The sequence below is a fragment of the Erithacus rubecula genome (genome assembly GCF_903797595.1).
Source record: "Erithacus rubecula genome assembly, chromosome: 8".
Taxonomy (NCBI): domain Eukaryota; kingdom Metazoa; phylum Chordata; class Aves; order Passeriformes; family Muscicapidae; genus Erithacus; species Erithacus rubecula.
Genome location: NC_136659.1, coordinates 19,336,605 through 19,354,003, shown reverse-complemented (window position 1 = coordinate 19,354,003; position 17,399 = coordinate 19,336,605). Strand labels below are relative to the sequence as shown.

Below are 17,399 nucleotides of genomic sequence, written 5' to 3'. Positions count from 1 at the left end.
TCAGTCTTTTTAAGAACAACCATATTATTGCTTTGTGATGTCCTTAATTATTTCTTCATTAATGTAAGTTACTGGTACATTAGCATAAATTAGCCAGTAAATTAGTTCTTATTTAAAATAACTACCAGTTTAAATTAATAATCATTGTTAGTCTGAAAGCTAAGCCATTACTTAAATTATACTTTCAGAAACTAACATTTAGAACAGTTGCAGATTTCTAACTCAAGTAATAGATCAAACATAGAATTATAAATTACAAATTGAACAATGTACTGAACCACACAGTGGAACACTTTTGTTTGGTATTACTGTACAATTATGCACACAACATTAACAGCTCTGCTTCAAAGATATTTAACTACAAAAACTAAGCCAAATTTTTTATGCTTCTCTCCTTGAATTCAAGGTGATACCTCCTTTAAAATACCTTTTTTTCCTTTAAAAATATAACATAGTAAGTTTTCAGAAACCTCTTTAGAGATTCAAGATTTTAATGAACTGTGATGTCTGTATATAAGTGTCAAAGACAATGCCATATACAACACTTACTTAAGTAAAACATCAGGCAAATTTTGCCTTTACAACAGGTGAAAATTTATATCCCAAATCCTCCAGGTATGTGTGAGCCTTCAGATCCAGATGTCTCCCTTTAGTGAGGCTATCATGTTCATGTTTTTGCTAGGAATTATGAGACTTGGTATCAAGTAGCAACACTGGCTTTAAAATCCATTTATTGATTTATTTTCATTTATTAAACCATTATTTATTGTTTACTAAGTGAAAATTAACATTAGTTAACCAAAAAATCATTATGGGAATTTACTCAGCTGCGTCAAACGAATTCATGACAATTAAGAAGGAAAGCACTAAAACACAAAATAGTTCATGATAACCTCCAAACACCATTAATGCCATAAGTCTAGCTTCACAGTATGCATTGTCCTATTAATCTTTACATTAAAGAAAGGTAAAAAGCAGTTACCTCTTTACCACCACCAGAAACTTTGATCATTCTATCAACATATTCACGGGCTTTGTCCTCACGACCAAGATGCCACAAAAACAAGCCAGCATAGTAGAGAGCCTGCTGTCCTGCTGCTTTACGCTGCTCCTTCAGCCTTGCATCCAACTCCAGAATGGCATCTCTATCTGAAAAGGTTTTGTTCAGAGTTATCATTGACAGCCTCTCAAAAAAGTACACAAGAGCAGCACTTATTGGCATGGCTTTAAATACATTTCAAGCTGCAATTCTGCTCAAAAGTACCAATAGCAGACATGAGTGAACAACAAGCACAAGAAGGTTCATTCAATTTTTTTCCTTCAAAGATTTTTTATCATGGTCAATAAGTCAGATTTTGTGTGTGGGTGTGTGTGTTTTATTTTACATTTATTTACATTTATTTCAACATTCACTCTTACGCTTCAGAGTTTTGTGGTTTGGTATTTTTATTTACAATCTTAGCAAGCATCATTCAATTCAGTAATAGATCCTATGTCAAATGCACTCTCAGGCCTTCACACAGAGCTGCTTAAAACATGAAACAGCTTGTCTTAATAGGCATACCTGGATTAGGGCTCTTTTTATGGGCATAAATGAGAGCCATCATTGTACAAAGTGACACCTCCTGTTTGTTTTTAATAGACTCTAACTGTCGAATACTTTCTTGAACATCACCTAGTAAAAAAAAGAACAGAATAAGCTATCACACTTTTCAAGACAAAGAATATAATCATCAAACATCGATATGACTTAAATTTTCCCTTCTATTTTTCCTTCCATGCTTTTGTTCATTATGCATATATGCAATTTCACTTGTTTGTGCAAGTCTTTCAACCAGAAAGAAAACAACATTTCAATGCAAAGAACTTGAATTATGTACTAATTCTGCCAACTGTCAAAAAGATTAAAATCACATTTATTGTTTTATACAGGGCATTGAGCAGCTCTTTTTGCTCCTGTTTCTTTATATAGCCAGGATTTTTGCCTTATTTGTGTGAATATTTTGAGTATTAGCAAAATAGACAATATCTTGAAAAATGACAGGATTCTTACATTAAAAATATCTGGGAGTTTGGGAACAGACACACTCCCTCAAATCCAGCACAGCTAGACCTGCCTCAGCTTTCCCTCATGTTGAGTTACTTGTAAATATCTCTGACATCCTTGGACTATACATGTTGCTAAATAAACTTCCCAGAACAGTATAATTTATACAAAGATCTCCCCACTAGGTATTAGCTGTCAGTTTCCCTGAGACAGAGGATACAGCAAAATTAACACAGCTGCTTTGGAGGGAAGAGCAGTTAGCCGGGAGACACCAGTGACTGTCTGATCAATGCAATATGGGTTTGGGCAGGGCTCAAATTCCCTCCAAGGAACCCATTTACCTGACTCATGTTCATGAAACCATGAAAAAGAAAAATAGTTGTTTTTCTCACTTTGGTACCATGCTGTCTAGATCACTCTCATTCAAACTGGGGAGGAGCGGTGGCAGATGGTAACACACCGGTAATGTACTCAACGCGGAATACATTCACACCCGGTAACACCGCCTTTCCCTGCGCGGCGGACTCAGGGCAGAGTTTCGGGGGCGAGGCAGGGAAGCGCAGCGATCGGGGAGGAGCGGCCCCGCCCCGTTACCTGCCCTCAGCGCGCCGTAGGCCCGGTAGAACAGCAGCACGGGGTCCGCGCCCAGCCGCGCCAGCGCCTCGTCCGCCGCGGCCCGGGCGTGCTGGAAGAGCCCCTCCTGGCAGTAGTAATTGAGCAGCGCCTGCGGGGAAGCGGCCGCGGGTCAGCGGTGCCAACGCTTCGCCCCGGGACGGCCCCGGGGACACCGCGCCCACCGCCCCGGCCGCCCCCGGCCCTCACTCCAACGGGGCGGGACGCCGGTGGCGCCCACCTGCTGCACCTCAGCGTCCATCGTCGCTACCCAACGCCACTGCGGGGGGGCTCCGGAAGGGTGAGGATAGCGCCGTGCCATTGGCCCGGCCGGGAAGGAGGCGGGAGAGACACGGGAAGGAATCCTCCAGGAAGGCGGCGGGGCGGCGCCCGCGGGGCGAGCCCGAGGCAGCGGGTGGCGGCTGCCGGCGCCGTGGCGCCCCCTGCCGGCGGGCCGCAGCGGAGCCTCGGGAATGTGCTATTGCCTTGCTTTGCTGGAGAGAAACTTCATTTAAAACCTGATTGAGGCATGACAAACACGTTGGGGCTTTTTACATACTTTTCCTGGTAACCCTTTAAGACATATTTTGTCCACATATTAATAAGAAAGTACTTATCTTTTCATTCTGATACTTAGGCATTTGTAATCAGTTGTAGACGTCGTTTTTCATAATGTATTTCACAACAATTTTGCAGAGAAAAATGTCTCTCCTTTGACAAATTTATGATTAATTTCAGGGATAATGCTATGAAGTTTTATTTCTGCATTAGCCACTAAGCAAGCATAGAGACTACAACTCATCAACTGGTTTAATATTAAGTTCAGTATTCACCTACAAATGTTTTCATTGTAAGTTGTAGGGGAATGGAATATAAAATTATGTAAACATGTAAAATTAGTATTTTCAGAAATTCACTGAAGCAATGGATAAATATTAAGGAACAGACCCACTTTCCAGATGCATTTGTTTTCCCCCTATCGGTACCCACAAATGGTTGCTTCTAGGAATGGGGTGCTTTCTAAAATTCCTGAGGGAAAGACCAATGATTTATTCATTCCAACACCATTTCCCCTTTTTCAGCAACGCGCTCAAACGTGAGATGCTCTGTAGCCTGTTTGTGAACAGCACCCAGCAAGAATAAAGGGATTGGGGAATGTCATGGGTCTGGCAGTATTTTGTGTCCTCATTTTGTGTTTTTGAGCCCCTGAATGCTCAGTTCTGGCTGCTGTGGCTGCTGTGAGAATGCGCTCAGGGCAGAACTGCTGATGCGTGCAGAAGCATCACGTCTAACCCACATTGAATAAGAAATCCCTAAGTAGTGACTAACAAGGATTTTCTTACATGAAAGAACAGTATAGCTGCTGTAAAGGTTTTCAGTATCCTCTCATTCTGTGGTTTAAAAGCATACTCTTTTTGTATTAATGTCAGATAATAAACACAAAAGGAATGTACAATAAAAAAATGTTATCTTTATTATTTTGACGCATTAATAATGTTCTTTAGCATCGGTTAGGGTAATAGCATTTTCCTGCATGCAGTTCACTAATACAGATTTAGTCAATAATTTTAATAAAAGTAATCTATATTTAATTTTTCTGTGTAAGAAACAAAAAATGTCCTGATGGATTGGATTATACAATTTTGCTACTTTCTCTGTGAAAAAATATCGTGGACCCTAGATAACGTTTAGAACTGTTCTAGTGCAGCATGAATGGAAAAAAAAAAATCTGTGAGTAAATATGAGAAAAGGTTCAGGATTCTCTGAAAGAAAGATAATATCTGAAAACTTATGATGCAGGCACTGCTTAGACATTCAGTTTGAACTTTAGACCATTTCCCAGCTGCAAAAAAAATCCCCAAAAACATAGCTTTTTAGAAGCAAATTATGAACTTATTTCGCAGAAATTATTTATATGTTGGCAAATACTGTAAAAAATAAGATCCTACAGTTATCCATTCACTTAGTTATATCTTGTTCTCTGGAGTTCTTCTGTGAAAAAGTGCTATGGACTGAAAGTAACAAAAATGTTGTGACATCAACCTGAAGATAAAATTCAGTTCTTGTTTTATGTACATAATGCTGAAAAATAAAATAAAATGATTTTTACAGTATTTATATTTGCTTATAAAATCCTAACATTATTTTCAACAGGTTTAGTAGTTTTCAACATCTGTACAGTTTGGATATACACTATATGCTTTTCACTGAAAATTAAGAAATGTAAAACAAATAAGCTCCTAAATAGCTGCAAAATATTGCTTAATGATATGGAGGAATGAGGTCTTTTTGAATAGTTTATTTCATTTAGCTCTGATGTATGGCTTCCCATGTTTAAGAATCCTGGCCAGTTAAAGGAATAGCAGCATTGGCAATATAAACATGCATTGATTGCATCCAAACTATCTATAATGGTAGATAATACGTAATTTTACCTGTCGAATGCTTGCACACTACACTTATTGTGGTACATATTTGATGCAATAAATGTGCTAAAGTCATTATCTGTTTGCTCAAACATGCACCACAGGTTAAAAATTATTTACATAGCAGAGGGCTTTTCATTAACGTGTACAACATCAACCTTACTGAGAGCTGAAGATGGCTAAACAATACTGCAGGATAAAGCAGAACAACTTTATAGAGGGCTCCTTTTGATCAATTTGGTGGGCTGAGGCAGATTCATTTAGGATTCGTATGCAGAAAGACATTTGACAAAGACAAAATCTGTGACTCCAGACCTAGGAAGAAGTTTGCACCTTCTGAAACTTAATGGTCTGTGCAAAAAGTAAATCATATTTACTATTCTTGTGAGTTGTAGAGGACTTTACAGGCATACTAAGACTTGTTTGAACATGATACAACATGAATACCTTAATTAAGCACCTCAAAATCTGTTATTCCTTTCCAGAAACACTGTGCTAAAAAAAACCCTGTTGTTCTTTATGACTTAATGTTATTTTCATGCATGATCTATAAGTGCAGCATGCCTTCATGCAAATAATTTCTGTGTGTATATTAGTTGTATAATAGAACACCTGGCCCTTGTACCTGTAAAGGTGTACTTAATTCCCTGCCCCAACAGAAGCCCCATTTACAAAAATAGTCACATATAATAAACAACATATGAATAAAAACAAGATGAATCCACCAACACAGATTTTGTAAAAATATGAAGTATGTGGCAGTTGAAATGCAAACAGTGGGTACAGTTACCATATTGTTTTATGCTAAACACACAAATACTTGGTTTCACACCCCTTTAACTGGTCCCTACAGTCTGTGTAGCCATTTTTTCTCTCCTCTTCAGCAGTGTCAGCTGGTAGTGAGAACAGTAACCTCCTGTCAAGGTTGTTTCTTCTTATCACAGTCACAGTCACTGACAAGGGGTCACTGTCTTTTAATAGGCACTGACCTTTAATGTACAGTATATTTGTAAAAATTGTCAGTTTGGCATAGACCTCCTTCAGGAGTCCTGTTGACACAAACACAGGCTATGAACTACTTTGCACATATATTATTTTGTTTGCTATTTGCTCCTATTTCTGACCATCTTTATCTTCCTTTTCATGCTTTTCTTTCACTGGCCTCATTACACGATCATAAGAGGGTGGACAAACTGCTGTTGATGCTGTTATGTCTGTTTTCTCTGTAAATGAGTTTTCATTTAATTTGTCAATAAGGATTTCATCTTTCATACCCTGACCAGCCCCACCTTCAGTTTTATTTTTGTTATAGATAAAGGAAGCTTGTTTTACTGTTCGTTTTAAAAGGTGACGTCTGTAAGCACGCTGAATGATGACAGCAGACACCTCCTCCTGCTTTCGTTTCAATGTAGTTGTAATTGGTTCATAGGAAGCTTTGGAAGGATTGGATGCCATAAATCGATCTTCCATCTGTATTCTGAGGGCATCCATCTCCCCACTTTCCCCCAATACACGCTTTGTGAAAGCAAACAAGATGTCAAGGCAGTGAATTCTGTCACCGCTCACCATGGGCAGGTCCATTGCAATAAGCTGGACTTTGTTTGGTTTGGGTAGATGAAGAGGAGGGTCAAGTGCTGCTGCAAAATCAGACAATTTCTCAAATTCCATGAATTGGGTTGCATCAGGATCAAACTTCTCCCAGACTTCATAGAACATCTCAAAGTCATCCTCGCTCAAGGGTTCAGCACTTTCTTCAGTAGCAACACCAAAGTTCTCCAAAATCACAGCAATGTACATGTTCACCACTACCAGAAAGGATATGATAATGTAGCTGACAAAGAAGAAAATTCCAACAGAAGGGTTGCCACAGTCACCTTTCACAGAGCTCCCTGGATGAGCCTTGTTAGGGTCACAGTCTGGCTCTCCACTGTTCAGAATTGGGGCGAGCAAACCGTCCCAGCCAGCGGACGTGGTGATCTGGAACAGGCAGATCATGCTGTTGCCAAACGTTTCAAAGTTGAACATGTCATCAATCCCAGCTTCCCTTTTGACATAGGCAAAGTTGGACATGCCAAATATTGCGTAGATGAACATGACCAGGAAGAGCAGCAGCCCAATGTTGAACAAAGCAGGAAGAGACATCATCAAAGCAAAAAGCAGAGTGCGGATTCCCTTAGCGCCTTTAATGAGGCGCAGGATCCGACCGATCCTGGCAAGTCGGATGACTCTGAACAGTGTGGGAGATACAAAGTACTTCTCAATCATCTCAGCCAAAAACATACCTAAAATAGAAAAAAAAGTAAAGAAAACCAAAGTTCATCACTGCTCAATCTCCATATCACAATAGAAATTTAGAAACATAGTTCTAAAATTGGCAGTTTTATGTAGCAATTAAATATATTTTGTAGATTACACTTGCATAATTTCAGTTTTAGCAGTTATAGGTAATATTTGCAGGTGCAATAAAGGTTGGATGATTATAACAGTTTTGATGGTTGGTTTAGCTAAATTACAAGTTAAAATGTAAAGTTAAATGACTTGGCTGTAAATCTTGCAATGGCAAAAGCTCATCATATAGCTGTATTCAAGTAAAAGTTCATCTCCTATTCATTTTACCTTCTTTTCAGTTTAATTGACAAGACTTACCTACTATAGAGAGAATGACAACCACAAAATCAAAAATGTTCCAGCCTATAGTGAAGTAGTAGTGGCGAAGTGAAATTAATTTCAGGACACATTCTCCAGTGAAAAGGACAATGAACACAAGGTTTATCCAGTATAAAATATTTTCCATTTCTTCACTCTGGTCATCTGTTTCTACCATCATGGTAACCATGTTAAGACAAATAAGAATCATGATGCTGATGTCAAATACTTGCTGTGTCACAAAATCAAAGACCATGCCTTGGAATTTATTCTGAGGAAGAAAGAAAAAAAGAAACATCCAATACAAACTGTAATTTATTTTCTTTTCCTGTTAGAAGAAAGTAGAAAAACACATGCAGTAAGGCTTATGAGACTTCAATAAAATTGTAACTAGTGGTCTTGAGTACTCAAATATAACTACTTAGTTCAGCCTCCTCTGTTGCATATTGATATATACAATAGTTTTAACTGAAAAATAATTTTTTGTTTTATTTTTACTTTCCATTTCTGCTGACTAATGCCTTGGTTACTGATAATTTTCAATTGGCATATTTCTGCTCTCCCTGTATCAATAAAAACTCCTTGTAAATAACTACTTGTCTGATGTGTATAAATAATTTTACCCCTGGTCTTGGTATAGGTTTTTGTGGTTTTTTGGATCCCAGCTTTTTCATTGCATTGTAGTATTTCTTCTGCTCTTCTGTCATAAATATGTCTTGACCTCCAAAGTAAAAACATGAAATCAGAACTGGTTATAATCACATTTATATGCAGTGCTGAAAAATCTCTTAGAGAAATATGATTGAGTGATGCAAAAATCAAGAAGACTAAATTGGGAAGAAATCTCTTAGATATCAAATGCAGCTGTCAACAATCTAAACATTGAGTGTAGAAGTCTGGACATCCAGTACTGTATCTCAAAAAAAAAAAAAAAGAAAAAAAAAGCCAGCAACATTTTTTTACAGTTATTTTCCTGGAACTCCAGAAATAATTTCCAGTACCCCTCATCTTTTATAGGAAGAGATACAGTAAATAGTATTTAAGATAAACTCAGATAGTATGGACTGCTCAATACTGTCACTTCTGAACTGTGATTTTAGTGAAACAAAGGAAAAAGACAAAGTTAGGTTTTCAGTACAGGAATGTGCTTTAGGTATCTCTAGCTTAGCAATCACATTAGCATTGGGACCCAAAATCTTCAATGTTCTCATCATGAGAAAATGATTATCAGACTTTGGAGAAACTTAGTTGAAGATTGAAGCACTCCTGGTACCATTAACAGCAAAATTCTCTCTTTTAAATAATTTTTATTAGTTCTGTGTTCAGTGAAGTTCTGTTTAGCAAAAGCATGAACCTGCCTTTGTAGTGTGACAATGAAAATAAAGAAGGAATTATGGGTCTTTCAAATTTCTAATCCTTTTTTAGAGACAGCTTGAATGAAAACCTATGAGACTTCCTATACCTCTTAAGAATTTTTCTTTGATAAGAGATACTTGCAGGCATCTAATTCCAGGAATGCCAATGCACACATAGGACTGGATACAGCCCTTTGTGGATGAGTGTGTGGGAAGGTTGAAGATGTGGGAATGCATGGACCATAAGCTGGGTGGGCTCCCTGGCCTTATACCTCTATGTTTCTACACATAGAGCATCCAAAAATCTTGTTCATTATTAACATAAAACCAAAGAAAGTGATGCAGTCAGGTAAAGTAAAAGTAAAGTAGTAATTCATAGCTGCTTTGGTCCTTGAGCTTTCATTGCTTTATCTATTTACAGAAAATAATTTTAAAGGCAAGCATCTCTTACTCAGACCACATATATCAGTGAGATTATCTACAGCTGGATCAAGCAGGAAGATTTCATGAAGTTTACTCGTGAAAGAGCAGATGACTTGAGGAAGACAAAACTGGGCATTGAAAAAAAGGACCTGTCCCATTCACTAAATGAAAAATTTTTCAAATTCAATGAATACTGCTGGTATGATTTTGTCATAACATAGTGCAGCTTTTTCAGTTTTGAACAAGCTATGGGTGTACTTTCCTTATATCAGGCACCTGCAAAAATTCATTATTTTAGAACATCTTTAAAAGGGAAATGAAACAATACTTATCTTCTTTTTTTGCTGATTGAAGTTGTCAATAATGACACCAATGAACAAATTCAGGGTGAAAAAAGACCCGAAAATTATAAAGATGACAAAATACAAGTACATATACAAGTTGTCTTCATACTTCGGTTGCTGTAACACCTAAGGAAAAAATAAAAAGTGAAATATGATTCCTAAGACTTCATCTGAAAATTTCAATCACACAAGTGCCCCAAATGCACAAAGGATCTCCAATATTTTGTATTTGGACAATATTCCTATAACTTATATCAATATATTTTGTTTGTTCCATCTCTTGCTGATAGCACCTAGCAGATTGCGTTCAGTTGCCTACATTTTGTTACCACAGAATCTCATACTATATAATATAGATTTTTAATTGCATTGCATGGATATTAATTGTTTATGTATGTAAATACACACTTGTAGATAGACAGACATCAGGGAAAAAAAATATAGTTTAAAATATTTGCATTACTTACATCTCTTGAGTCAATAGCTGCATACATAATATCCATCCAGCCTTTAAATGTAGCCTGTAAACAGTACACATCTGTTTAAGCATACTAAAGACAATTCATTTGATAATTTCCAGCAATGCAGCACCAGGAATAATTAGTAGCATTAGATTTCTAAAGAATTTTGCCTTTTGGCTTTCTATTCAGCTGCTCATCAGATATACTGCTGTGTATCCCATTACTTTGTGTTCATATGAACATTTTAAGCAGTGAGTATGATTAACTTATTTCTGATTTCTAATTACCAAAATTATAGATGACATTTTAGTTCATCAAATCATGTCAACTGCAAAAGCTATGAACTGGGTGTATAGCCTCATGCAACTGAGCTACCACCAATTGAGACTAATATGTAGTTTCTCCATCCCAAACCAGAAAGATGGGGAAAAAAGGGAACCAAAAATCTGATCATCTCAAAAAAGGTATTTTCCTATAATCCGAATCTACATTGAGAGATTTTTCTATGTTCATTTTAAATATAATGTAATGTGTTTTATAGAGCCTAGATGTCTCATATGTTCTGAGATAAAATAGTAGGAAGTGTTTAATGTGCATTGAATACTTAATATGCTTCATAAATGACAGCATTTACTGAAATTTTGGGGCTTTTTCCTCTGCCCAAAATCTGTAAATTTTTACATTTGACAGTAAAGTGTCAATTGCGTCATCAGAATGTTTGAAACAGAAAATAATTTTCTCTGTTGTGGCAATTAGTTCTCTTTTAACTAGGCAAGATCTCCAAGTTGAAATCACTTGGCTTTTAATTCAGTCATGCCCAAAAATACAGCAAAAAAGGGAAATAGTTATATATTGTTTAATCTTCATTAGAATTTTGCAAAGCAAGGCTGCAGATCATCAGTTCCTTCATTTTCCTTGCCACAGAGACCACTTGCAGGATAGACTCAGGAATGGAACACTCTTCATGTTTTTTGCTGTATCACCATCATCTTGAGGTTTCATTTCTAGTGGAAATTTCAAAAAACTTTTTTTCATGCAGGACCTGGAGCAGTTTAGCATCAATCTGAAGTGAACTTAAAATGAGAAGAAATTAATTTTCTGAAAGGGCAGGTCCTTACACTTTTGAAACAGTGGAATACTGAAAAGAGCATGATTATCCTTAGAACCAAATCCAATGTGCAGCAACTTTCACATCTTGGAGTCAACACAGAAAATATGAAGTTCAGGAAACTAACATTATGAAGGTGAAATCAAAATGTAGTATCAGAGAACCAATAAATCAAGAATAAATCTGAAACAAGTACAAGTCAGCTGAAGAATTCAAAGTCCTTGTGGAATACTTGAACTGCAAGGGATTAGGAAAGGTAGATAAGGTCTATTTATGTAATTACATTTTGTTCTCAAAGGCTTTTAATGGTGAATACTCCACAGCCTTATAAAAATAAGTATTCTGGCACTTCCTTTCATTATTTCCTAATACTTACATCCTTCTGTTGCTATTTAAGACTCACTTGTCATTGCCATTACATATTTGGGGAACTGCAGCATCTTTTCATGCAGCATCTTTTACTTTTTCCAGATTGATTGTTGCTGTCTTTCTTTTTTAGGTAGTCATCACTGTTCCTTCAATCTTCCCATGCAACCCTTGTTTTCCAGAACTCTGATCATCTCCTTATTTTTCTCTGAGTTCTATATTAGTTCAACTGCCGAAATGGCAACCAAAACAGGGCTCAGTATTTCATCTAACAAGGTCTAAATAGGGGAAGATGATCACTTAATGTCTTACAGTGCTACTTTTGTTCCTGTCTTGGTACACTATTTGCATTTTTTCATTGTCATGACTTGAAATTAGGACTTCAGTCTGAAACACCATGTGAAAATAATGGGCACGCTTTTACTTCAGAAAGATGATGCAAATGATGGAGTGGCACTTGTGCAAAGTGTGTGCTGCTGCCTCAGATTCAAACACATGATGATCTTTGCATATCATCCTTCAGGCAAAACAGAATAATTACTGGTTTTTTTTCAAATTTATTTGTGTAGCCAAGACTGATTCAATGAAAAAAATAGACCAATTTTAAAATATTAAGCTTCACCATCATCATTAAAGTACTGCAGTATAAACAGACACTACCTTTCACTAATGATAGAAAATAGAGCTGAAGAATTGAGCATTATTATTATTATTATTATTATTATTGTTGTTGTTGTTGTTGTTGTCGTCATTGTTAAAAAGGAAACTTGAAAAGACTGTGGGGTGGAAAATTAGAAATATAACATATTGTTATCTTTTGATTTCCACAATGAAATTCATAAAATTAAGATATTAAAATTTTTGAAGAAATTAAGAAAGATAGACAGGGAATCCTATTCAGTGAAAGCATTATTTCTATTTTAGATGCATAGACCTGCTTATATTTATCTGCAGTGTGATCTCTTTAAGAGAAATAAGGTATCATTTGTGTATTTTTGTATCCTGAAAGAAAATAGCACAGAAAATGACCAAGGGATCAAATGATCCATTTCCATTTTGCATATTACCATATAAAATATATTGAATATTCTCAGTGACACTAAATCAGGAGTAGTTAATTGATTTCAAATATTACAGCAGTATAACTGAAGTCAGCATCAGTTCCAAATGTTTTTTTTTCCCTCCAAGGAGGTATCAGTGACAAACATTCAAATGCAGATTCAAATGTAGTTAGAAAAACAACGGAACAAAAATCCCCCATCTCCTTTACTATTAATAAAAATCATAGGGTTTTTTTTCCCCTGATAAATAATTTCTAATGAAGTTGTAAGTCATGCTGGAGTTTTACCACTCAATTTCTTTACCAGGAATAATCACCATGAAGATTCACATTCCCTTCTGGAGATATTATAGCATCTTGCTTTTAAAATACTAACCTGCTGGAAGTTTGAAAGCATCCTAAAGTTTTAGCCTTAGAATTCAGCTTCTGATTTTTTTACCATACACTTCAAGAGATGTGTTTTCTTACTGCTATTAGTTAGAACAGTAGAGTATAATACTGTGCTTTGAGACCCACTGGTTTGCCACATTTTATCCTGGTAAACAGGGTATACCCTTACTAGCAGGATAAAAGCAGCCCTCTGGGAGATTTACTTACCAAGGAATCCAAATACTAGGTTCAAGTTAAAAGGCATAAGGCCATAAAATTATCAGGGCAGATGCCACATCTCTTTGTGTGCACCAACCTCTTCCTCTTCCCTCATTGGTGCATGACAATTGTGAAAGGAATTTCTCCAGCAGATCTCTCTCTGCTTTGATGCTTCTCTTTAGGGACAGAAAAATACTCAAGCAAGTTCAGACCAAAAATGAAAAAAAAAAAGCTTGAAGATCCACATAAAACAACATGATCTATGCTGTATTATGGAAGAAAAAAATTATTATAGAAGAAATGTGTATTTATATGACTGATGGCATGAATAATTATACTCCAACTTCAAATTATGTAAGAATTCTGAAAAGCAGTCTGATCAACAAAGTTCATAAAATTTGGTTTTATCAATAACATGTATTGTTAGGCTGTATTTTTGGGCAGAAAAAAATAAAACAATGCTATAATACTAAAGATTTTCACAAGCACCTCCCATGAAAGGAAAAAAAAAAAAAAAAGTCAACAAAAAATTAGATAATGTTCTTTTCCTAGGCCTCTCATTCAGAAAAGTCATTGACCAGCACTGCCAAGTAAACTCAAAAGATTGTTAGAGAGTTTCTTTTGCTTATGGTTACTATCACACATTTGCATTTATTGAACCCAGAATACTTCTTTCTGAAATTATCCCTCTGCTTTTGAGTGTTTCTGTGTGAAATATACGTTTCTTTTCCATATCACTCTTAGAAGAGTCCTCTATGATGAACAGACCTATATACTGCCAGTGACTTTAAAAAAAAAAGTTGCTCAAATATTTACATCTTTCCCAGAATAATAAGGCCCTCAGTGCCTTGGTTTGAAGTTCTTTTGTCTTGTCTTAATTTTGATATTTCGTCATAAAAATGGTTCTAACTTCTACTAGTATTCCATCCTATTAGTGATACAGATAGTAAGGACCTACCTTATGGTTCCTGTAACCCAGAAAAGTGAAGGGAATTACGTTGGCTGACTCAAAGTGCATGAGCCAGAGGGCAGAATGGAAATGAAGGGAAATAAGAGGAAGCTTTCTGTATTTATTTTCTAGCTTCCTGGCCTTGTATCAGTAATTCATGTATTGATAATCTTCACAGAAATTGTGATTAGAAAAATGGCATTGACTTCCCTGAGGTTATTCTCTCAGGTCCAGCACTAGTAAATGTGTATGCCTGAGATTGTTAAGGTGGAGAACCAAATGACTTCAGCAGAAAGGCCATTAATGTTTACTTGAGGCAAACAGAAAGCATATCCACTTGCAACCATGGTTTTATAATGAGATTTTTCAGGCTCAATATATAATTTTGGCCAAATGCTAAACTTTCAATAGCTTTATCTTAGCTTCTGACACAGTAATGTGTACCTTTAACCGAGTCATACCTTAGCATTAAGCCTTCTTTGTATTGCTGCAAACTGTTTAGGAAGGGTAGGAAAATCTAGGGCTGTGACATACCTGTTCATATTTTCATAGTCTCATATTTGTTTTGACTTGATGGTTTTGGAGTCTTGTTCTAGAGTTTGATCCAAAGTACTTTATGTATCAAATAGAAAATCACCTTATCAGTCTTTTTTGATAGAAAAAGCAATGTAAGAATCTCAAACAGTTCTGAATTGTGAATTATGAATCTCTAATTTATTAATTTTGGCCTTTTTTTCTTGAAGGTGAAAAAAACCAGATTCTTAATTTAATGCATTAACTGAAAATTAGTCTGGTATTATTCTTTCTTATTCCTAGGACTTTTATAATTCCATAACTGCAAAATCACTACTATTGGCTTACTTACCAAACCCTAAAAGAGGTATGGCCAAGTTTCTGTTTTGTTCAATGCCCGTTTTTTCTGCTATGTCAAACAAAAAGACCTTTCACAAGCATTTTAGCAATACAGAAAAATTAGGTGCTATTGCCATGGACATTCTACTCACACAAAACATCCTCCATCCTTAAGTGAGGGTCTCATGTTCTTGCAAGATCTCTACTCTACATTGTAGATACTGCACAAACAAACAGGCTTGTCCTCCATGAGAGCTAGATTAATTTTTCCTTTGGAATTGTGGGAACAACTGTCAAATTTCCCCTAATTTGCCTCCCAAAAAATCCAATAATGTAAGAATTTAAGTCTTCATGTAAGGAAATATTTGTGTGTTTTCAATGAATAGAAAATGAAATAATCTATGCATAGAAATAGATGAATAGACACTGAAATAAACACAACTGCAAGTAGCTGAGGGGTGGAGAATGCAGCCACGAAGCCAGGGAAGAAATGAACCTCGAATAATTATTTACGTCCCAGAGTAGAATAGGTTACTACTAGAAACAGAGTTGCAGACTACTTGAAATGAGTATTTTTTGAGGTCCTGTTTCTCCTGAACACCTGTAATGAAGCATTCTGCCTCCCTGGGTGAGTAGATTTCATAAATAAGGCAAAGAAATAAGTTCCTAAAGTCTTTAGTTATCAAAATCAAATAGTATTGAGTTCAGTATTTTATTTCTTTTATACTATTGGTCCCTCTTCACTCTTTCCCAAAGTGACAGTAAAGTAAGTAAACCTAATGAAATTTAAATGTACAGAATTATCAGTCACAGAGGTAAGATGCTGTATTTGCTGGGAGAGGAAAGTCAAATTGCTCAGAACTATTGTTTTGGACCTTGTGCAGGACAGTGTCCATACCACTGCATCATGTTAATGATTTGTTTTACTGAGATTCTGTATAAACAATATAAAATCTGGAAGTTTATTTAAAAGCAATAAAAATGAAACCTAAGGTAATGCTGATTCAGATAGTAACCTAAAAACAAAAAAATACACAGAAGTTCCTGAAGGTACACAACATAGGGAAAAGTCCAGCATTTTCTTGATTAAAGCTGTGTCTAATTGTTTGCTGCTTCAAAATACAAAGATAGACAGTGTTGTGAGGACACAATTTTTGATAGTGAAGGCATAATCGTACAGTATCTCTCTGCATATATTTTATTTCTTCTTCCCTTTAGATTTTGCTAAATAAACTCCTTAATTCCTTATGCACAGAAATATCAGGAAAATTGTTCATAGATCAGAGTATCAAGTGCTATTTTCCTTTTCTTACTTCTCTTCTGAATGAGAAATTGCTTTTTAGATTAGATCTGCACTGGTGGTAGCCACAAACCTGAAATGAGATTTATTTCCTGAATTCTTTGTGACTTAATCACACCAATGGAGATTTTATTTTCAGCAACTGTAAAACTTAAAATATTTAGAGACCTGAGTACCATTCCTAGGTAATTCTAGAAACTTTAAAAGTTAGAAGGGGCTGAAGGAATAAGGGAACCATAAATAGGAAGATGTGTCCATTACATGTCCTAAAAATTCTTTATTCATCATAGTAGACTCTACTTGCTGCTTATGATGAAAAGAGTAATCAGTTATCACTGTAGCAGCACTACTATGTCAAAGATAAAAATCATCAGGTAAATGTTTTGTCCATTTGTTGCTAGAATTGCTTTTCACTACTGCATATAAACAGGAAAAGTTATATAAAGAGTGATCACTTACTACTTGCAGTAAAGAAAGATACCCAAATCCTACATTATCAAAGTTTACTTTCACGTTTTTCCACCGGGCACTTTGATTGTTTTTTATGAGTTCCTCGCACTGACTAAAATTGTTGATCTGGTCGACTTCAAACCTTTCATCAGTTGTGGTGTTAACACAGTAGTAGAACTTCCCAGCAAATAGATTTACTCCCATGATGCTGAAAATTAGCCAGAATATAAGACAAACGAGAAGCACGTTCATGATGGATGGAATTGCTCCTAAAAGGGCATTCACAACCACCTAATACACAAATACAGGGGGAAAGAGAAAAGAGTATAAGCATATTTACAATACATTTTTGTATACTGTTTCACCATTCCTTAATAAATGCTTATTCAGAAACTAATACTATAAAATTTAA

General features: G+C 36.0%; 1 protein-coding gene and 1 pseudogene across 6 annotated transcripts in view; both read right to left on the bottom strand.

Moving 5' to 3' along the window:
• TTC21B (tetratricopeptide repeat domain 21B) overlaps positions 1 to 3,040 on the bottom strand; it is a 34,619-nt gene extending 31,579 nt beyond the window's left edge. For 3 of the 5 annotated variants that reach the window (XR_013774839.1, XM_079310644.1, XM_079310645.1), the window contains exons 1-4: positions 2,901 to 3,040; positions 2,642 to 2,771; positions 1,565 to 1,675; positions 983 to 1,149 (exon numbers count right to left, since the gene is read on the bottom strand). Coding sequence is in view for 4 of the 5 variants with exons in the window: in XM_079310644.1 (XP_079166770.1) it covers positions 983 to 1,149; positions 1,565 to 1,675; positions 2,642 to 2,771; positions 2,901 to 2,981 (489 nt within the window). In the remaining variant the exon portion in view is untranslated. Of the gene's footprint in view, positions 1 to 982; positions 1,185 to 1,564; positions 1,676 to 2,641; positions 2,772 to 2,900 lie in introns of those variants that run through there. The other 2 variants (XM_079310647.1, XM_079310646.1) reach the window with 2 other exon arrangements.
• Positions 3,041 to 3,897: 857 nt separating this feature from the next.
• LOC306804277 (sodium channel protein type 1 subunit alpha-like) overlaps positions 3,898 to 17,399 on the bottom strand; it is an 88,543-nt pseudogene continuing 75,041 nt past the window's right edge. Inside the window, exons 23-27 of the transcript XR_013777954.1 lie at positions 10,321 to 10,374; positions 9,842 to 9,979; positions 8,355 to 8,459; positions 7,732 to 8,002; positions 3,898 to 7,367 (exon numbers count right to left, since the gene is read on the bottom strand). The product of XR_013777954.1 is annotated as a sodium channel protein type 1 subunit alpha-like (transcript). The remainder of the gene's footprint in view (positions 7,368 to 7,731; positions 8,003 to 8,354; positions 8,460 to 9,841; positions 9,980 to 10,320; positions 10,375 to 17,399) is intronic.